The sequence below is a fragment of the Motacilla alba genome, chromosome 1A (genome assembly GCF_015832195.1).
Source record: "Motacilla alba alba isolate MOTALB_02 chromosome 1A, Motacilla_alba_V1.0_pri, whole genome shotgun sequence".
In the NCBI taxonomy this organism is placed as follows: domain Eukaryota; kingdom Metazoa; phylum Chordata; class Aves; order Passeriformes; family Motacillidae; genus Motacilla; species Motacilla alba.
The window spans coordinates 34229824-34252743 of record NC_052031.1 but is presented as its reverse complement, the minus strand read 5'-3'; the positions used below and the strand labels follow the sequence as shown (position 1 = coordinate 34252743).

Genomic DNA, 22920 nt, shown 5'->3' with positions numbered 1-22920 from the left:
GTGTGAGTGCCCCCACAGGCTGCCCCACAGCCCCGACGCGAAGAAACGCGCCTCGGCTCCAAGGCACCAGTACCGCTCCACAACGGGACTGGGCACTTCCACAAACACGGCACGGTACTCCAGATGCACAGCGCCAAGTACATCCTTTGCCGGGTGTCAAGAGACACCGACTCGGGTGAAGGAGCCAAAGTCCTTGCCTAAATGCACTAGGTGTCCTCTGCATCCCGTCTTGATAAGGGAAAGGCAGCTAAACAAGTGTTTGCACAGCTAAACGGGGGCAGAACAAGCTTTCAAAATAAACTGCAAAATCTCAAACGGGGGGGGGGGGGGGGGCGGGTTAACATATGGTCATCGTTCCTCTGGTTCAGGATTTATCAGCATTTTAGCACCTCCATGTACAGGAGAACAGCACAAGGCTGCCTTCTCTTCTGAAGGGTTGGAAGTAACCCCTCACTTTTGCTTTTCGGTTTTCCTTTCCTCCAGTGTGTCTGTTTACTTCTCCCCTACTTTCTTCATACAGTCTCACTTCTTCTCACTCTTCTCACAGTCTCACTTTCCTTGCCCCTGTATCCATGCTCATTTTACTGCTAAGTAATGGTTTCAGTCTATGGGCAGTCTTTTTGGCATGTAGCAAATAAATTAAGGAGGTTCATACAATTACCAAATTTATAAAATGACATTTTAGATTAGAATGAACAAACATTTTCTCTTTTTCAAGCACTTTTATTAGGAAAAAAATATGAAAAAGGTTGTGTAACAAATAGCATCTCTGAAGTTGGTCATACTTTTTCAAGTTTAAATTGAAATCTGAAGATTGGGGTTTTTCACCCCACAAAAAGAGAACACTTTGTCCAAGTAATGATGCTGTTGGGATCTTTTGTTTGTTTTTGTTAATAACCAGAATGTCCATGCTCAGAAGTTTTTGAAAGTATCTGCATGAAAACTTATGACTGAATTTCATATCCCAAAGGATCAAGATCCTGGTCCAGAAGTATCAGAGAAGATTCCCTCAGCTTCTGTAGAAGCTTTCGGAGTTCCTCTTTTGAAAATACCTGAGAATAAATAACAAAAAACCAAACATCATAAAGTTATATTTATTTACAATGAATAGCACTGATACCAAAAAGTGATGGTTAATTAAGTTACTATTTTTCTATTTGATCATTTATTTCTATTTAAGATAGTTTGATCATCAAGCATTTCAGAAGGACATTAAGTAAGACACGGGAGGTTAGAAGCAGCATCCAAAACCTGAAGGTAGGCTCAAGACAGCTCTGTCTCATTCTGGGATTGTTTTTCAGGCTTTTGGAGGCAAAGATGATCATGGCTAAACCAAACGCTCTAAAGCAAAACCTGCTTATATAGTGTTTGCAATTCAATGGAAATAAAGAAATCAATTACAATTCTACAGCTAAACTTAGAATCACAGAATCATTTAGGCTGGTAAAGACCTTTAAGATCATGAAGTTAAAATTCAATAGCCCCCATCCAAAAACTAGTAATTACAGTACTCAGAACTGGTTGTCAGAACACCGGTCATCATCCTCAATATTTCAAAGTTAACTCTTTGATTCCTTAAGTCATAACACAAGGAAGCCTTTTACTACTGCAGTGAATGGGAAGCGATCAGGAAACTTATGATGTTAAGGAACATATGGTGTCTTCCTCTCTATATAGAAGCTTTTTCCACAGCCAACCCACAGAGCTTTCAGTGTAAGGCAGGCTGTTGCAGCCCTGCCTAGCTCACCGTGTAGAGCTTGTGGCGCTCCGAGGCGACCATGTCAGCGAGGCGCAGGCACTCCTGGTGCTGCCCCGTGCTGTGGAGCACCGTGTGCAGCAAAAAGCACATCATTGGCAGACACAGCTTTCGCAGCAGGATCATCTGGTGTGCTCGCTCAGGGTCATCCTCGGCGTCCTTACCAGAGCAAAAGAACACGTTAGTACGATGAAAATCTACCTTTAACAGCCAACTAGGCACAACCACGCAATTAGTATGTCGGAGGCAGAAAACTGGCCTAAGCAGCCTGGAGTGGACTGTCAGATGTGATCTGCATGGTAACTAAGGGAGCAAGCTCTAAATGCTCACAGCAAGGCCAGAGCCAATTGAACAGGAACGCGTGAAACTAAATGTCACAAAGGTACAGCTACATGCGATCTGTGCTTTGTGGTCTGCGTCATGACATAAAAATTCATTTTACCTCTCTGACGTCAACCATCCATCCTCCATCAACAAACAGCAACACATTGTACATTTTCTCCTTAACATCAGCTGTGAGAGCATCCAAGATGCCTTTCCAAATGCCATAATCCATCTGGCAAAGAAACAAAAAATAAACTACTGCAGAACAGGATACTTTCCAAGGCTATTTTAAAAGAGACTGCAACAGGCAGTGCAGCTCCAATTCAAATTAGAATCTTCAGCCAGTGGCTAAAACTTAAAAGCCTGCTGCTAACAGCTATTTCCATCCTTGCTTAATGCCCTGTCCAGAGAGTCAGACAGGTTGTTCAGAAACAAAAGCCACTGGAGGAAGGTAATTTTAAACAACCTGTTCTGCCATGCTTATAAAACAAATGTCTATGTTGACTGAATAGGGTATATTTTTACTGACCAGACCTGCAAAAAGAACTTCAGTCAAAACAAAACTGCAGCATCTTTTAGAAAACAAAAGGTGATAATACTTAATAGAATTAACAGCAAAATCAAGTGCTCACATTTATTAATAACACTGACAATCAACACATGATAATATTTACTATTACACAATTTTATGTAAAGCTGAAAAAAACAGAATTTATTGTGCAGTTGCCTTATTATTCTATTGTCTCATACTCTTTCAACATAAAAATAATTTATAATAGAGTCCTTAAATAATATGAAATAGCAGTCTTCTACTTTCTTTCATTGAACTAGACTGCCTCTAAAGCAAGAACATAAAAGTTTACAGTAGATAAGGTGGACTTCCACCTACCTCATACTTCTTTTCTTTATGTTCATGGGCCACTTTTTCAGTGAAACTTGCTTGTGGTAACAAAGACGGCTTCTGTGGAGCTGAGTTCATGTGTTTAAACCATTCATTAAAGGTTTCATGGGCTTCCTGGATTGCATTGGAAACAGTGTTTGGGTATTTTTTACTCATCTAATAACCAGAACGTCATTGCATGCACAGGTTCAATGAATCAAAGAATCAGAAGTTAAACCAAATGGACAAAGCTAAAGTTTCACCGCCAAGGCAAAGCCACCAGTATTTCTAAACAATAACTTGGAATATTGCATATTTGAAACTCACCAAATATGCACGAATACATAAGTGTTCCCGGATAGCATTGTCATCTTCAGCTGGAAGTGGAGTATCCATTCCCTGCTCTTCCCACTGGTTATATATTTCTGCTATAGAGTCTTGGGGAATCTTCACAAACACATCTTTTGCAGCTTCATGTTTCTTGGATGCTATGAGAATGTGAACTGGGTATCAGAGCTTTGCAATTTCCATACCTTATCTTCTTAAGCTGGCAAACCCATGCTTTTTAATAGACTAGATACAAAGTTATATCAAATGTACTGCCAAGAGCCAATGAGAACAAAACCAACATTTAAAAATAAGTCTACAATATTTGTGAAGCTTAGTACCCAAGAACTTCCTCATGATTGCATTGCTTTGCTTAAGTGCTTCTGCCCTCTGTGCAGGATCGAATACGAGCCAGTCAATTACGTCTATTTTCAGCTGATCCGCCTGTAAAAACCAACACAGAGATTCACCACCATTTCAAGCACACAGCTGATGCAACACACATTAGATCTGGTCACGGAAATACACAAGTTTGGAAAGCATTGCAACATAGTAACAAGGATAGCTTTATTCAAAAGCTTAGAAAACCTCTGCCATCTGGAATAATTAAAAAAAATTAATTTCTAAGTGTTCCCAAGATATTCAGAGCATCATCTCTCAACATTTTTCATGGATTATAATGTGTTTTCCTCAAATTTTAATATGAATACACAGTACCAACATGTTTTGGGGAGCTCTTGCTGTAATTCTCAGGGGTGCCATCAGCCTGCAACCACAGTTTTCCAACTCTTGTGTTAGATAAACTACCTTTTTGTCTTAGGGAGCTTAAACTTTGTACTGAACAGCAAAAACATTACCACAAATTTGCAAATGATCAATTGCTTTCTAAACAGTACTTTGAATAGAGCCTATTAACACTACCTTGCTGTCCCTAAAGCACTGAGTTGGGGCTAGCCAATGCTCAACAGCAGTGACAAGGAAACTGTCAGCAAAAGCAGTGTCTGCTGTAGCTAGAAATGGCACTTCAGCATCTTAAAAGGTACTTTGGATCTGAGATCCAAAGTACTAATCCTCAAACTGTAGATGCTACAACACCATCCTACTCCCAGCTACAACACAGGGTGCTGCAGTTGCTTCAAGGGCCTTATCTTCACTCAAATATTTGTATACAGGTAAGCACACACCCAAAGAGCAAGGAAAAGTAGAAACAGAGTTAGATTTCTGCAATATCCTCATTTAGTCATATGGAAAGTGCATTTCCCTCATGGGGTTTTTCAAGGCTATTTTCACCCTTGTTGAAAGAAAAATATGGCTCATACATGGTCAAAGACTCCGTAGCTGACTGCAAACTGGACTATCTGCTCACCTCTGTTGTGCCTGTGTCTAGCACGTGGTCGTGGTGGCTGAACTCCCCAGTATCCTTCTTGCGGATGTTTTCAACAATGGTTTTTGTTATGGTTGCAACATCCAGACCTGGGTTAAAAGAGAACTGTGTAAGAACTATCATGAATTCAATCTTAACACAAATTGAATTTCAGACTCCAGTTGTTGATCTTATTCCTTACTACTGGTAATTCTTATCAGTCTGTTCAAACACACGCTGTCAGAATAAATTATAAGCTTTTACACTATGTCATTTATTGCAGATGTTTTACAAGAATGAGATTTGATATAACAGAGAATATAAAATATGAGAATAAGACAACTAATAAGTTTTTCAATCTGTGCTGAAGACAGCATATAGATATATCTGCTAAGATCACCGATTCCTACAATTCTGACAGCAAGACTATGATTTGACAGGAATGTACCAGGAAAAGCTCAGAATAGTTCTTTTACAGATGCTTAGGCAGGATGTGTTATTTTTGAAACCTTAGCTCAGTTTAAAAGAAAATGATTGAAAAATGACTGAAGAGAAGTTAAGACACGAAATCTGCAGGAAATCTGCTTCTTTGTGTATTCTGAGTTAGCACAGAGACTTTGTCAAGCAATGGACAGTGTGCTGCTTCATTGTAATCCCCTTCTAGCTTCATGTACAGGCCTGGAAGGAAGTTTACAATTGATGCAAGCAACTTACCATGGCTAAGAACAAGCACTATAGATTGGACAAAAAATTAAGATACTCATAACCTTCCTAAATCCACAAAAAGGTATGTATTTTTATAATTAGTTCTCTGAAATAATATGATCATGTCAAGCTTCAGAGCATATATTTGAGACAGGCAGCCGACATTTACTTCCTGGTGTGTTTGGACATAACCCAGAAGCAGTGATATTTAGTTTAATTCCAGGTTAATGAAAACACACCTATATACCTACTTGAAGAAGTGATCAGTAAAATAATTTTATTTATCTGAAAAAAAAAAAAGGAAGGAAAGAGTGTTGTATTCATAGCTAGGTTTTAGAGCAAAAACTACTGAAAGACAAAATAACCCATGATACAAAATGATAATTGGACCATGAGGGTCTCTCACCTGCTTCTTTTGCTAATTCAAGGCAGTGGTGGCGTTGATCGCTCTCAGTAACATCTTCAAGAAATAAAGCGTACTGAGCCACAGCGAGCTCTGGGGGCAGGTGGCTGACATAAAATGCTATTAAATCTGTGTGCTTCTCAGACACCAACCGCTGCACAGTATGAACCAAACATACAGAATGAGAAGCAAATATGTAAGAAGCAAATATACAGAAGATATCCACTAATATATAAATATATCTAACAGATATGCATACTATATTCCTTAGTGTAAACACCAAAGTGCTTACACTTAAGTAAAAACATGTACTGGGTACACCCAAAAATGTGTAATGAATTTCTGATTAATTTATTCTGATACAGGAAGATTCCACTCAGCTTCTAAACAAGGATCAATAAAATTGTCTCTTATTTAAGAACTGCTGACAGAGAATTTGTGTATTAGGCAAGCTTCCATGTATCTCTTGAGAAAAGAGCATTAGCTGCATCATAGCTCTTATCATCCTGTAACCTTAAGTCTGCTTTTCTTCCTCCTTTACATCTAAATCACATCAGAGAAAACAAACAATATTTCTGAAAGCTTACCTGAATGTAGGTCTTTAGGACTTCAACAGAAACTTCCTCCTTATTGCAAACAAATACAAATTCAATTTTAAATCAGATAATGTGGAAAATAAAATAAAAGATACTTGACAGACTATCACTATTAAAACAGCCACAAGGTTATTTGCCTATTCCTGCTTCAGTAATCTACACAAGCAGGCTCAACTGGAAGAACTGTTTCTCTTGGAGCATGATTCAAAGATTTAGTGTTCCAAAGATTTTCAGCAACCTGATAATATAGTCCTTGGTCTAACTGGAATGTTACTTTTTACAGGATTTAAAATATTTCTATTTTACCGTATTTTTTTAATTAATAAACAAAATGTCAGGTACACAGATTACTACTGCAGTGTACTACATGCCCTGTTTTATTATAGAAAATGATAATGTAACAGGGTATAAATATCACCTGACTCATCTGGAATAGCCTATACTAAACAACCACTATAGTCCCAGCACCTGAAACTGCTTTAGCCAAGACTCAAGTATTTGTTACTGTCAGGAATTATCCTTTTAATTTTATATGTGTAAATTGAAGATTTTCATCTAAGCAAATAGCTATATGAGCAGTATACAATCAATATACAGTAAACATCATAAAAGCTTGCACTTCTGCCTCTTCCCTGTGAAGTCTACTGAGGTTTGACTGAGTAATCATACAATAAATTCATCTACTCTAAAACTGTAAAGGCAGAATCAATTGTTACAAATTCCCACAATGGAATTCATGAAGGAATTTACATGTATTTTGTCCCCTCTGTCAAACATATGTTAATGGCTAGTTCTACTGCACTTTAGCTTAAACTAAACTCCATAAAATTTTGAGTATGGCTAAAAAATCAGTATGTATACATATACACACACACACACACACACACACATTCCTCTTATTCAGCTAAATGTTAACTGACTTCAAAACAAATTTCCACAAGGAACTCAAGCAATGATTTGATGTATGAATAGACAGTAACTCAGAGCTGTATTTATTTCATCTAATGAAAACACACATTTGTGTTTTCCCAAAAGAGGTTACATTCAGAAACTTACTTGATACATAACAGCTTCTAAATTTTAAAACAGTAGAAAAGGAGAGCCCCAAATTACTTGTGATATTGTCCAAAATGAGTAATTAAAGCTATGTGACCCCTCTGTGTATTTAGCACAAATAGGCCAAATAGGTAGTAGGCTATACTTATTTTATACTTGGAGATAATAAGAAAGTTTCAGCTGGTACTAATTACATTAAGCAGAAGAATTTATGAGCTTAGAGCAGCAAAAGGTACCGTTCCAGCAACTGTCTGTAAGAACAGGTTATATTCAAGACATCTTGGCTGCTATGAATAAGCCTAAAAGCAAAGTTTGACCCAGGACCTTCTCAACAAAGGGCTTCTGAGTAAAATCCACCATCCTCAAAACCCAGTTTTTAAGCTCAGCTGGAAGGGAGGAGGGTGATCTTTTCTCCTTCAGGCTCCAAGATCAACAAATACACTATTTAAGCATGCAGCTCGTCCTCAGCCTGGCAGTAATTTACCATCTATTTCTATGTTGTCCAGGTACTTGCACAGAAGAATTTCTACTTCCAAGACTGGCTACTGCTATGACAGCAAAGCAAGTACAAGTGAACTGACCTTAGTCTGCATACCCAAAGTGCGGAAAAACAGAATAAGATGTGTCATGAAACGAAGCAGGTGTCCCGGGAGCACACTTCTGTCCTTGGAAAGCCATCTGCTGACTTCTTCCATCAAACCTATAACCACCAAGGAAATGTCTGCATTAGCCATACCATGAAGAAAAAAACATTCAAGAAATATTTCAAAATAATGCATTTATTCAACAAATGTAATTTAGTCTCAGAAGTCCAACAAAACAGGACAAAAACAGTTGCAGAAAGATGTAACTGTTTGGCTTAAAAATGTACTGTATGTATTCCATAATTTCTCAGAAGAAGTTATAGCTACAGTCTGGCATGTATCCTGACACATTTACACGATTTCACTACTTCTGTGAAAACTACCTTGTAGGTCAAACTGTCCCTACAGTTCTTGATTAGAGCATTGCTTTCATGCAGAGCTTGCCTACTGTGCGCTTCTAAAAATCCATTCATACAGAAGTTTCTGGAAAGGTCCCTCAAAATAATGTAGTCAGTTGACAATAAAAAACAGAATTACTTCAGAGAAATGCTTACCATCCACATCTCCAAGTATAATGAATTTCTGAATCACATGATAGTGTTCTTGATTCTCCTCTATAACCCTCTGGAGACAAAAAAAAAGAAAATTCAAACTTTGAATAAATCTTCTAGCATAATACATGAAGAAAACAAACTTATAAATAAAGCAAAGGTTCCTCAGGGGAAAAAAAGCTATCCTATTTCAAAGGGTATTCTTCATAAAGAGCAAGAGAAAAGGCACTTGCTGTTTCTGCATCAAATTACAAGAACATCGACAAACTAAAAGAACTGGAATATAGATCTGTGCAGTTAATACTTTCATGGAATACATCCAACACCAAGGGCTTTTTGCTCTGAAGAGAACAAACAATGATGTTACAGATCAGACTTACAAAAATCACAGAAAAAGCAACAATGTGTATAAATCCTTAAAGAAAAGGCCTGTGAAAGTTACTTCAGGAAGAAATTCCACCCTCTCCCCAAAGGAATCAATGCATTAATGCATGAAATGCAATCCAAATCTAAACTTGCTTTATGGTGAGGATTGCACTATGTTGCAAAGGCAAATATAGCTGGGTGTATCTGTAGCTGACTGCATGTCTTTGTCTTAGCAGTATGACAAATGCTATGTGTCCATTCCATCAAATCAAATAAGTGTAGTTTCAATCTGATCACTGCAAAATTAACCTGTAAGTTATGTATCCCCATCTTACATGAACTGAGTATTTTAGGTGCTAAAAGTAACAAAGAATCACAGTCCAAGTAAATATGCTTTTAAATTTTGAAAGGCCTGTTCTGAAATATGCACACAAATCTCCTATGAAGAAAATGGAATGTAATCGATTTTGAACATTTTATTGAAGAGCTGAATAGTTGATTTGTCTGTCTGCTTTGTATGTCTGACCACGTTTGACAGCCATCTATTTCTTTAGCACACCCAGCTAGTTTGGCAGATACGGGGCAGGGCAACACAAAACCAGTATCACTTTCACTGTTAAGAAGTAGTAGCACGAAGCAAAATCTATTTGAATTTGGAAATCACACATTTTTGGGGACAGAAAATATGAAACAAATTAGTCATTGTGCATATTTGAGTATTTCACTAAAGAGTGCAGTAAAAAGCAGAAGCCAGTGAATAATTAAAAATGGTACGTAGTGAGGAGAAACATGGCAATTATTACGTACCCTTTTGTCTGTTGCCTGAAGTTCTTCAAAAACTTTTTCTGATGTCCAGCTTCAAAGTAAGGGAGAAAAGACAAAAAACGTTACCTTGAATATTCCACACAGATTCCATACAGGATGCTTTGCTGAGTGTAGCAGCAGCATAATTTTACTTGAAACTTACTTTGTTTCTAAATAATCTCTAGGGAGTTCTTCCATTTCCTCTGCAGTTACTACTGAGGTTCGTATTTCCTGTTCAACTAGAGTGTCCACCATGACCCTGAAATATGCCCAAACAGTATCTTCCCAGGTATCACAAACTGGAAGTAGCTACATATGAAAAAAACAGAATAAAAATTACCAAGAGATGGAGAAACACCAGAACCCAACAGAGCAATTATAATTTAGGATCAGATTTTCAGGCACCAAAGCAATGTAGAAACTACCTTAAACAGCAGCCTTTCCTTGAGTGAAAAGTCTATATTATATTTAATTAAGACATGTCAGTACTACTAAGAGCATGTCTACTAAAGCAGCAATGTTTGCTATTGTTCTGTTTACTAGATCTTTAAAAGTACAGAAACCAGTAACTGCATTATTTCTGATGGTATCATTGCCCATATGAGAAAGGAAATGAACAACTACCAAACACTGCTTAACTAGGGGGCTTGACATACCTGTTTGAGGTTTCCACTCAGGGCTGCATAGATTGCTCTTTCATATCTATTAAACTGCTCCTAAAATAAACAGTAAAAACACCCAAACTTTAAATTACAAAGCATTTAAGTTTTCTAGTCACCTTACAATTTATTAGACATTAACCCATTGCAAAATGTTCCATCTAACGGAGCCCAAGTAAAGTTGGAAAATCACAGGATACACTAGGAGCCAAAATAAGAATAGAATGTGACACTCCCTTCACCAGCATCCCTTTGTAATTTAACGGAAAAATTTACATTGACCTGAAAAGAAAGCAATGTTTTCTCTTTCACATTCAATTAAGTCAAGATGAAAGTCAGTGTCAGTGGTTTTACTTTCAACCAGAAAAAAAGGCAGACATTTCCTGAAAAAGTGGTGCTGATTATGTAGATTTCTCACAATGCATAAATATGGTATTTCAGAAATCCTCTTAGAAGCATTAATTGTGAATCCTCTAAGCAGCAAACACAGAGTAGGTGTGTTTACTTAAAATCCATTTCAGAGTTCAGAAAAGTTCAAATTTATGTATAATAGAAAAAATAGCAGCATTATCTTACCTCTTCAGCCATGCGCCAACAACTTATTTTCCAAATGCACCTGTATGGATTGCCTTCAACAGGCTCCAGCTCTTTTCCTACATGCAAAGAATAATTAAAAAAAAAAGATGGGAAAAGGAAAAAGAGAGAAAATTTTATTAAAAAAAGAGAATCCAGTAACATCTAAAAAATTAATAAGTCTATTTTCGTTTCATAGCCCAATTTCAATCCCTTCAGAACTCTTCCTAAGGCATTTTGATGCTTTTGACTGGACTGCAAGGTGGCTTTTCTGGCTAGTTTGGTGAATTTGCTCCTGTAAGTTACAGTAATTTAAAAACGTGGCTGCTATCTAGCTCTTAAAAAAATAATGCTTTTGGCTGTAATATAGCCACAGTGTCTACATTTGAAAAAAAGCAAAATTAAGGGGAAAAAAAGAATTTTGATTATCTTAATCAAAGCTTCTCAAAAATGTCACTGCTTCAATGCTGCTATTTTGCATGCATCTGCATGGGTATTTATATCTGTGTAACAACAGCTTGGGTAGGCAGACTCAAAAAAAAGCTAGGACAGTGGTGTGGCATGCAGATAAAAGCAACAGGTTATCAGGATTTGAAAAGAAGGAAAGCATTAAGGCTTCCACATCCAGCTATAAACAATACTTAGACTCATTCTTGAATTCCTTGCTAAATCCTGCAATGTACTGAACACAGAGAGAAGCAAGGTACTGTGTTATAAATGGGGAACCATGTGCAAGGAACCAAGGAGAAAGGTACTTTACAATTTTCAAATATTTTAAAAGCATCTCTTTCTCCTGCATTTACATTTGCTGAACTCTAGTCCTACGACACTTTTCCGAAGCTGGGTATATAGTCCAATTTGAGTTTGTAAGCAACAAAATCTGTGCTAGGTGGTATAAGCCAGATGTTAAGAAAATACAGACCCAAGTTATTATATGGAGGTGGAGAAGATCTGTACAGAAATCTGAGACATCTACTTCCTAGTGATTACATCTGACTTTGAGAAAGAAAGTGGCTTTAACATGTATATATGGATATGATGAACTCACCTTCATCTAAAATAATTTAATATTAGTTTATACATGTTCAACAGACATGGTAAAGTATTCCAGATATCAAACAAGGCTCATCAGGTGAAAATAAAGAGCAAATTCTCTTTGCCACAAACAGATACTATGAGATCTTAGTATTTTTATATCTGTCTCAAATGCACTTTGCAGCAGATACCTCCATTTATGTTAGGATCATGATACAATTTCCAGCCTTCCAAAGTTGCAGCTCTCCAGGCCTGACCACATCGTTTACATAAGCGCTGCGCCTGAAAAATAATGCATTTTCTCAGCAACACACTTCAAGGTAGGAAAACCTCCAGCTTCTTCTTTGGAAATGTGAATATTATTAAAACAGTTAATTTGTGTAGACATTCTACTACATGAATAATAAGCACAGAGGATCTTAAACTCAAAACAACTGCAAGATTTCAAAGTAAATGTCACTGTTTTTTCATTTTCAGACAGTATTTACAGCAATGTAAGGAATCTGCTACAGCCTCATCTTTGTTAGCTAAACAGCTGCTATGCATCATTCTGGTAAGTCTTGTGTTTTAAAGCATAGCCCTTTTGCTTAGATGTTTAATCATTGTCTTCATGCAGTCATCTACTTTCCCAATTGACTCAGCCTTCCCAATCCCAACTGAAGATGCAAATCTCTACTCACATTGCCCTCAGCAGTACGCTCATGTTCCCATACCATCAGAAAATGAATATATGTGCACCATATTGGAACAGAGTATGAGCAAGTACCCATAGCCCTCAGTTAAGGTCTTTGGCATGAGAATCTCAAATCCCCTTTCCTCCCCATTACTCAAATGTCATTATGTATACACACCTGATAATCCACTGATAATTAGAGACACAATTAGGAAGCTCTTTAAAGCATTCTGTGTGTTTGTCTTAGCAATATTTAGTATCAAAACTCAACAGTGAAAAAATATCATCAAACAACCCTAACACCCAAAACTACATTTTTTCCCCTAACACCTATTCTACACCCAGAATTATTTAACTAGAAGCAAGTTTGATTACAATGCTAATTTGGCAGTCAGTATTGACAACAAATTGAAAACTGAATCACTACAAGCCAAATTTAAACAGACATTTTAGTACACACCTTATTTGCTTTAAAAGTAAGATACTTATGTTTACTTAATTAAAACTTCCACTACCTCATCTGTCATTCCTGCTCTGATGAGAGTGAAGAGATACTTCAACAACCTTGCATCGTCTTCTTGGTCCAAATCATCAAGTGGGAGTTTCTGTCGAATAGGAGCATCTGGATCCTGCAAGGAAAATAGTCGTCACTCAATCTACACAATAGATGTCATCACATCTACACAATACTTATATGTCTCTTCCATTATCATCCTGCCCTGTTTTAAAATTTGGAGTCACTTTTTCATGTTGGCACAACAATCTGTACAACCCATGTAATATTGAGCATGATACTTCTGTTTTTCCTCTAATTTCTTTTATTCCTCTTCTGTCACTGTTCCTATCAGAATGAGTCAATGCAATTAATTTACTCCACTGCCTTGTTATTTGCCCCAAATTTCTTATCTTTCAGCTCTTCTCACCTTCAAACATCCTTTCCCCTTCTATCTGCCTACCAGACTGTTTCTCCTCCTTCACCTTTTATCTGAGAAGGTTTTCCACAGCAGCTGCACTTGCTTCTATGTAATCCAAAGAGATTTTCTAAAGCCAATCAATACCTCAGATCACTCCCCAATTGAATTAATCTTCTACAGCTGCTTTGCTGTCACTGAGACAGCTCATCACCTTGTTCTAATGGACAGCCCTTTCTCTCCTTGACTTCTCTCCTATTAGCTTTTATGATAAAGTACTGTACTAGAACTTGGTTTCATTGTACTGGTTACTACATAAAGACAGCATTCCCTTATCTGCAAGGGCTCCCCAAAGAGTTCTGTAAGCTTTTCTGGTTAGGAACATGAGTTTGTTTTAGTCATAATAAAGCCATTACTTCACCAAATAGATCACAAGAACTTGTGCAGGGGGTGGGAGTATGGAAGTGATTGCTGAAAGAAAACACAAGTCCACAGTGATACCAAAAAGAATTTTTGAGGTGCTCTGCCTCACAATTTCTGTATCAATTTTTAGATACTACAACTACTTTTAGATAGTACAACTATTTAAGAATTTGTGGCAATCTGTGAAGATAGCATATTTCTCTAGCCCATTTTGAAGCCAAGCCTTATTTTCATGTAATACTTACCAACTCTGTTACCAGAGGACGAGAACTTCCCATGTATGTACTTGACTGTCGCTGCTTCAGGGTGTGTAGTGTGTTATCCCTGAAAGCGGTGAAATGTTTTACAGAAAATGGCTTTTTAGCAAGCATCTTTGAGTAAGACAACTATTGAAAGACATATTTTGTTACATAGAGTATGTTTACAGAACAGACACTTGGTATGGCTGATATACCAATGGACTCTGCTAGTGCTGTGAAAACAACTTTTCACAAGTACAGTATTAGAATTAATGCACATATATTTGATTTCTTTCAAAAGCATCTGTTTTTTCAATCATTCATGTATTCAACTATTAATGACTTTTGCATAAGCAGATTTTCCCATTAGCATTACTATAAAGTCAATCTAGGACAGAAATTTAACTGAGGATAAACACATAATTCCAAAAGCCTGTATTCACCAGCCATTAAAAGCAGGTTTACTCTAGGCATCTAGCATGGAAGGTAATCTTTGGTTCACTCTGCCATAAAACCCATCAGTGATAAAAAAGGTGACAATAATGGCTTCTGGTGAAGGGTCAATGACACAAAGTGATTAAGAACTTAGGCACAAACTAAAGCCAGACAAAGATTAAATTACAATGGTTTGATGTTTTTCCTTTCATCTTTGCCTCCCAAAAGGCACTAACTGACTTGTGAGATTTACTTCAGTGGATGGGTAAGAAGTCTCAATTTTTACATGTATGAATTTAAAGAAAATAAGTGAATGAAATGAACAACCTAAAAAGACCACTTCTTTTCAAGAGTGATTCTATGACTGTGAATTTTATACTTGATGAGAAAATGTATATAATCAAAGAAAGTCTGAACTCACCAATATACTGTTTTTGCATAAAACTCAATATTATCGGAGAAGTCCCCAATTTCATCCTTAGCAATGCTCTCTAGCCAATCCACCACCAACTGGAATAAAATTAAATCACATTTTAAAAACAAATATGTAACAAATAATACTTCTACTACGTTCCTCTCATCTCTGGATCCACTTGTTATCTAAGCAGCAACCAAGAGGCTGACAGATCCAGAAGACTATTCCACTTGCATTTTAAGTGTGCAATATGAAGGTGGTTGCACTTCATCTCTGTTTCTCAGTGGATACTGCAGTTTAATACAGTGCTACTTAACAGCTTATCAATCACCATCAACAGTAACAGATGCTGCAAATGGGAACAGCTCTCAGCCTTTCATCCTCTGCAGAACAGCCGGAAAAATATTTCTCATCTTTAGCAACTGAGGAGCATCATTTTTATGCATATAATTAATACACACTTGAGTGAATGTTAAAAATAAGTATTAGAAGCAACTCCCACAAGTGCATAGAGCATTAGTATTACGAACATTTAATCTACTTTCATTCCCATATTAAAAACTTTCCATCATACCTGACTTTGTCGAACAAGTGAATCTTTCTGAAACAAGTTGTCTACAGTAGTTTTTTCACTAGCAGTTAAAGCCTATTTAAGAAAAAGCTGATTATTACTTCATGGAAAATAACATTTCCACAGAACCAGAAATATGAATTCGAACACATACTAATTCAGAAATCTGCTACAAGTTCAGTATGCTATATTTCTCCTCCCCTCCCAATGTATAAATGCCTTACACATTGTTTTATTTGATCACTTACATCCAGTTACACTAAAAACCATAAAAATGAGAATTAGAATATAATTTACAAATATATGACCACAGAAAAGATTCCACACAGTAGATTAATTGATTCCTTGACTACCTGCATATTATCTTAAATCCCATTTGCTACCTTAAATTAAAAGAAAAAATAACTTTTCAACGTCATACACACATTTCAACATCAAAAAGTGTGAAAAACAAAAAAATACCAACTCCAGAGCCCTGATCTTTCTATTTGATCTCCTGCATTAATTCAGCTTTCATTAGACTTGCAATAAAAAGAGAATGGAGGTTGTGTTTTCCTAAAAAACACAGGTAGGAGGAAACTGGGTATTTTTGGCACAATAGTGATTAATGCTGACAACTTAGCAGTGATTTGTAGAGGAAGCTATTTTATGACTGAGAAGGAAGATCTGCAATCATAAATTTTACAAAGGCAGAGTCACTTTACTTATTGTTTTGTTTTCCTAAGCATATTCTGGCATCAAAGGCTGGAAGCACTGTATTGACATAGACAAGATGACTACAGCTTTAACAGGAATGCTAAAAAATCTGGATTTCTCTTCAGGTAAACCAGAATCAGGACTGTGAAGGCCAGACAGCCTGAGACCACATGTTCTTCTTTTAAGCAAAGCAAAATTATCTCTGATCTATAAGAATGTCACAGCTACTGATGCAGCTTTTAAAAAGAAATAAATAGTTATTTCTAGCGTATTTAGGGTTGCCTTGTGCAGAGCCAGGAGTGGGACTCGATGATCCTTGCGCATCCCTTCCAACTCAGGATATTTAAGGAAACAAAACAAAGAACAGTTTGCAATAATTTTTACACTAGCAATCTCTCTTTAGAACTGAATATTTAGATTTACTTTTCACAATAGATGAATTAATTTAATAATTCTCTTGATAAAAATCAGTCTCATTTTTCACTTTTGAATTTTGAGTGACTGCCACTGAGATTCTAAAAGTAAAATACAAGCATTTAGCCTATATTTTGCTTATTTAGCTTATATCACTTAAAATGCCAAAAGAGACCATGCTTACAGTGATATCAAATGCAGTTTCATCTTCCAGCGCAGACTGTATTCTGTCTCTAGAAATATAAATGCAAAACACTAAAGATTAAAACAAAAGCTGAGAAAATTTAGCAAAATGTCTACGAATAAATGCTTTAAAAACTTTACAAAAATGTTCTTAAAAATGCTAGAAGTTGCAAAGGTAATAAGAGCACTCCTATTTACAACTTTAATTTTTGTAAATAGATAATGAATAGACATATATATCAGAACCTACTTCTATAAACAGCCTTTTAACTTAATAACAACCTAATAAACAGCTAATTAAGCTTAATTGCTTGACTCTATATTTATAAACTCCTAAAATATTTGTCCAAGAAAGTAATCTCAGCACAAAAATGTAGTAGTGTGCTTTTCTAAGGAATTACCTATAAAGTGAGGACAGCAGTCTCCATGTTACCATCTCCTGCTTGAGAAGCCACAAGACACTGGCAGTTTTGGAAAACTTCTGCTGTCCAGGAGTTGCCCGATAAACTATTTTCCCTAATATATTCACCTGAGAGAAATAAATTTATACAGAGTTAATATTGCCCATTTTTTTGTATTTTTTCCTAAGCCATTACAGCAATCTTTTCACTATCCTGAATGTTTTCCAACAAACGGGTTTGATTACTGTCTCTTCAAATGATGATTTTATTTATAAAATAATATGATGATTCCATTTATTTACATAAGAGAGAAATAAGTACATTTGAACCCATCTTATTAATAAAAACATTTCTACATCTCCTAATGTTTACTGCCGTGGAACAGCAACCAGATGACAATTTTAGTACTCAGCAAGCTACACCATGGGTCTTCCTGTGCCAAAGCAGTGTTTGAGGAAAGTGAGATGCTACTCAATGCTAGTGTACAGTGGCTCATAAGCTGGAAGATTTAAAGTATGTATGTCAAGCACTGTGACTTCACAGCAACACTGCTTGGGGAAGGGAATGTAAAATAAGGTAAATAAAAAACCAAGTAACTACTTACCTGACTGTTACAAATATTTTCATACTCGTCCACAAGATCAAAAATGGTAGTTGATGTATGCTTCAGAAAGGAATGCAGAAAGTCTGAGTACATGCTCATAGTAGCTAGGACGAATATAAGAAGAAACAGCCATATTAGTGAGGCACAACTTGGTAAAAAAGCCCCCACTGAACTACAAAAACATCCTTCTGATGACATCTCATTTTTGCAAATATAAATGAGTACAATCATGATATGAACTATCTCACGAAGTCAGAAGATTGATCAGCTAAGATAGTAAGATCTACAGAAGCTATGGACTATGTCAGTTATAAAACTTTTGTTGTAAATACGCCATCTGCAAGAATTTCAACAGCAAACTCATTTGTGTATCTCCACAAAACGAATCCAGTTTGTTTCCCACATCACTAGAGCATCACATTTGTTCCATCAGAACAGGTTCCATAGAAAGCACACACTCACAAAACTCCAATAATCTGGAACAGAGTAATTTTCTGAACTTTTAAAAATGGACTGTTTTTGACTAAGAAATACCAGCAAAATAATACAGAAAATTTCAAAAAAGGACACATATATTTACGCCCCACAAATCAGAACTGGGATCAATTATTAGTAAAACTTCAGATTGTCTCACCAGCTTCCCCAGGATCATCCTCACGCAACAAGACAGCACTCATAGTGACATCTTCTGCCATACTGGACACGTCTGCATTTACAAACATCCCTCTCTGCTGAGGCGAGAGTGCCATTGTCCAGCTACTGTCATCCAACTGAAAGCACAACAAGAACGTAACAAAAACAAATTTGTACCTTCTCTATGAATGGTATATAAACACAGAATCCTAAAAATTAATAGCAAAATAACTGCCTTTAGATAAGGTGCAACTATGCCTTAAAAAATTACCAGTGTGTCCTGGCTTAGGGCAAATTTAGTCACCCCAGGACACAGTGAGAGCTCTGTATACACATTGATCAACTAGGCTCCAGAAGCTGATAATTTCTGAAGAAACAAATGGCCTGTATCAAACCACCGAAACAATTAAAAAGGAGAAGGAATTAAAATGTAGACAGAGAAAAACACCTTAACTTCTTTGGAGTTAATTTAAAAATAAATGGAGATAGGATACTTCAGAGGTCCCTACTTTTCCAATCAGTGTTTTTCCAAAGACATTGCAGCAGAAGATAATCAATGTCATCTAAAAAGTCATCAGAAGTGCTTGTTCTTTGAAGTCTAAACTTCAACATCTAGTGAATGCTAATACTGGAGAATGCTAAAATAAGAAAAATGCCAAAGTTTTAACTTGCTAACATAAAACAATTATCTTTGAAGAATTTGTAAACAAGCACAGTCCGGATTTTTGTAGTCACAAATCAATGTTATGCAGACTAGCTTAACACACATGGTGTATTTGGAAAGTCCTTGTAAACTTCTATTATTTCTCACTGCATCATCTCAAAGAACAACACAGTAATAATTACCACCAGCAGTAAACAGCAACAGCAGTACTAGCAAGCTTGTACCACTCACCATTTGTCTTTGGAGCAAACAACGTAGAAACACTGAACCTGGAGTCTCTTATGTTTCACAGGGACAAAAGAGAAAAAGATGCTCTAACCATCTTACCATTGACAGACTGCCAAAAAGTCCAGAAGTTGGTAGAATAAGAGGAGATTTCCCTCCTGTTCCCAGGATGGCAGACATATCTGATGGCTTCATGGAGCTGCGATGTAATGCAGTGCCTGAAAGAGAAAGAGGCTTTTCTAAAAAGAAAAAGTATTTAAAGCTACTCTGCTCTACCCAGAAATTCCAAAAGAAATTTTTAACAGGGACTGAAGTACTTATAAGTGCAGATAGAAGCCTGAAAGCAGGTTCTATATGTGCACCAAATAGGCAACATACCTTCTGTGACTAGAGTTCATTCTAAACACACACAAGCATAAAGAGCATCTCCACTTAATCTCTCTTGGAAATTGGTCTCCAAACCCCTAAAGCAAAAGGCAGCCCAAAGGTGTGTCAGCTAGAAAAGATTGCTCAGGACCTTGTCCAGCTTTATTTATCTCCAAGGACAGAGACTGCATAGACTATCTGGGCAACGAGTTCTAGCATTCAACTACCATTAGAATAAAAAAGGGGGTGTTTTTTAATGTTTAAACAGAATTCTTTGTATATGCTGTTGTGCCTATTGCCTCTTGACTCTTCAGGGCACCAAGAAAAACCTGGCTCTTTTTTTACTCCCTCCCATCAAATATTTATATATGTTTACAAAATCCCCTAACCTCTTCCCAGGATAAACAATCCCAGCTCTTTTCAGTCTCTCTTCATGTCAGATACTTAACCCACCACCCAACTTTGTGGGCCTTCACTGGATTACAGCACATCCATGTCATTCTTATGGTTTGTTATTAAGTACAAGCACATAAAACCTTAAACTAAATGGTAAGCAAACAAGCAAGCAGTCTTACCTGGCTGGTGAAGTAATGAATTAGGGGTTCGGGAAAGAAACTGGTTTTTGGGCGTCATGTTTCCAATAGTGTCATCCAGGGATGTAAGAACTGGTTAATAAACTAGTTAAGAAACACTCTCCTAAACACACTTTTGGATTTATTCTAAATGAATGTGACTACTTGGAAAGGAAAAATATTTTGTTGTAACTCGAATGTTATGAAAATTACACATCTTGTCTTTCAGAGTAAACCAGGAAGTTTCATAAAATGTTTCATCAGAACCTTAAAAGCTGGAGGGTTAAAAGGGACACCACAAAGTGAAGTTCACAAATATGAACACAACAGGTCTGGGACTCCTCACAGTGGCCCAGGTCAATGAGAATCCTTCTGCCCCATGAGGAGCTGCTGCATGCCGCATCAACCATACCAAGAAAATCTGAGTCTGAATGCAATTTTTAGAATGTTCCCTCTCTTGGTTCCAGGTACTCTGTTGCTCTACTTTTCTTCTTCCCATCAGAACCCAGGTTCAGTGCTCTACGTATGATTTACTAAGAAGCAGTTGTATAAAAGTTTCAGTAGCTTGTGCTATCAGCATTCAGAAACACCTTGATTCTTGGGCACAATATAATCAGGGCAAATACCTCACTAGCTTTATTTTAGATGCAAAACCCGTAAGAACAAGCAAATGTACTGAATTCCTTTGCTATCACAACCACGAAAATACCATTATTTTAGCTGTCAAAGTACATGGTGGGGGCAGTTCCTTATTGTAAAAAAGCAGGGGGGGAAATTTCTATGGAAATTTAAATCTATGTCTGTGCACTAGTCTTGCTATGACAGTGGATGGAAAGTTAAGATACACTAGATCATCATAATACTCTGATACTACAATATCTGCAATTAAGTATAAAACCATAAAATTAAGATATAATGAAGAAAACTTATTTTTCTTTTCCAAGAGCTCAGAAACGGAGTCAGCTACAGCTCACATAGTTCTCTAGGTGGACAACCACCTGAATTCATACATCCTGAAAAATCAAAGCAGTATTAAAATATACACGCCTGGTGAACACAGCAGTTAAAGATAAAAATTCTTTACAGAAAAAGGATACTAGAAACTCTTTTCTGAGAGCCTTGCTTCCGTCCAGGTCTGACCATCTCAGGGTCATGGGGGGATGACATATCTTCAAAACCATTTCTATAAAACAGCGGCACAGTCGGAAAACAAGCAAGTGAATTCAAGCAGGACATCCAAGATCTTATTGTCAGGCCACAGTAACTCCACAACCAGCAAACGTAAAGCGTTAAGTCATCTCCAGTCTTACCACTTATGTCCAGCTTCCTCTGCAGAAATCTAGCACTAGGTATTAGCCCAGGGAAACGAGCTTGCGTGAAAACCCAGACTTTGTTCCTCCTACACCATAATTAACATTTTACTATTAAAAAGAGGGGGACAAAAACCCCGCTAGTAGGAGATGCAACAGCAGGAAATTCCAATTTTGAACAGAAAAATTAAATTGAAAGAATGGCGTGACTTCACCACATCGTTTTTTCCTCCGGATAACGCAATCACCGCAGACTGGGAAAGCTCACGCGCCTTGCGGAAGGGAGAACACCCGCTCCCAGTTTCTCGGAGCAGCGGAGCCGCTCCCGGGGGGCTGCGCAGGCGGCGCGGCCACGCCTCAGCAGGCCTGGCGAAGGCCGGCCCCGCGACCCCAGAGCAGCTCGCGGCTCCCGCTGAATCCAGAGATATGCTCAGAAGCAACGACCGGGTTTAAGGCTCCCGGCTGACGAAACCCCTCCGCTACGCTCAGAAGCCGCTGCAGGCCCGCTGCCTCTCGCAGCCCGCACTGTGCGCACCCGCTCCCCGCCGCCGGGGCGCGTCTCAGGCCGGCGCGGCCCCGGGTCGGGACCGCCGCCCCTCACCTGTCCATGGCAGCTGCCCCGGCGCGGCTCGGCCCGGGCTCAGCCTTCCCGCCGCCGCCAGCGCCGGCCCGCGGCCCGGAAGGACACGGGCGCCTTCCGCCCGCGCCGCCCATGCGCCCCGCCCGGCCCGGGCCCGGCCGGCCCGCGGGGAGCGAGCGGGAGCGGCGCGGGCGGCTGCAGGGTGTTCTGCTCTGTCAGCCTGCGTTGAGGGTCAGAGCTTAAAAAAACCCGTAGTGTAAAAGTGTCAGGTGTTACTGGGGTTATCTCGGCGCACGGAAAAGAGCTAATGAGGCGCGCCAAGGGTTTCATACGTCGGGCTGGAGCAGCCGCCGTCCAGGCTCTTGCAGTGACGAGTTTTTCACCGAGCTGCAAACCACGTCTGTTTATTTCCCGTTTCTGCCAGTGTAACTCAGTCTACTGGCACCAACATTAAAGGGTAAAGAAAGCACCACGCAGGTGCTTCAAGGCTGGACAAACTTGACCGAATTATTAAATTACCTCTTCCTTTCCTTCCCTAAATGAATGCAGCCTACTTTTTACCTACAGAAAAACATTGTTACTACCTTATAAGCACAAACTGTGCGACTGACCGTGGTTCGTTT

At 38.0% G+C, this 22920-nt stretch overlaps 1 protein-coding gene across 1 annotated transcript; it reads right to left on the bottom strand.

Moving 5' to 3' along the window:
- Nucleotides 1–707: 707 nt before the first annotated feature.
- NUP107 (nucleoporin 107) lies at nt 708–22768 on the bottom strand. Its single transcript, XM_038155027.1, has 28 exons — nt 22319–22768; nt 21505–21590; nt 20411–20500; nt 19572–19687; nt 18582–18717; nt 17948–18051; nt 17344–17471; nt 16944–16992; nt 15653–15724; nt 15085–15173; nt 14235–14313; nt 13171–13284; nt 12174–12264; nt 10951–11027; nt 10372–10431; nt 9879–10024; nt 9719–9767; nt 8549–8618; nt 7992–8110; nt 6346–6384; nt 5762–5912; nt 4654–4760; nt 3629–3731; nt 3288–3448; nt 2970–3095; nt 2199–2312; nt 1748–1915; nt 708–1052 (listed from the first exon to the last, which is right to left on the bottom strand). The coding sequence occupies exons 1-28, from the start codon at nt 22429–22431 to the stop codon at nt 945–947; spliced, it is 2865 nt and encodes a 954-aa protein (XP_038010955.1). The 5' UTR covers nt 22432–22768; the 3' UTR covers nt 708–944.
- Nucleotides 22769–22920: the final 152 nt, after the last annotated feature.

What these genes read in the sequence shown, in the direction of transcription:
- NUP107 (XM_038155027.1), bottom strand. Translation starts at nt 22,431, where the DNA reads ATGGGCGGCGCGGGCGGAAGGCGCCCGTGTCCTTCCGGGCCGCGGGCC. An exon ending in TATACTTGGAGATGTGGATG is followed by an intron (nt 8,111 to 8,548) that starts GTAAGCATTTCT and finishes TGGTGGTTATAG; the next exon opens with GTTTGATGGAAGAAGTCAGC. An exon ending in TGAATTAGCAAAAGAAGCAG is followed by an intron (nt 4,761 to 5,761) that starts GTGAGAGACCCT and finishes CTTTTAACCCAG; the next exon opens with GTCTGGATGTTGCAACCATA.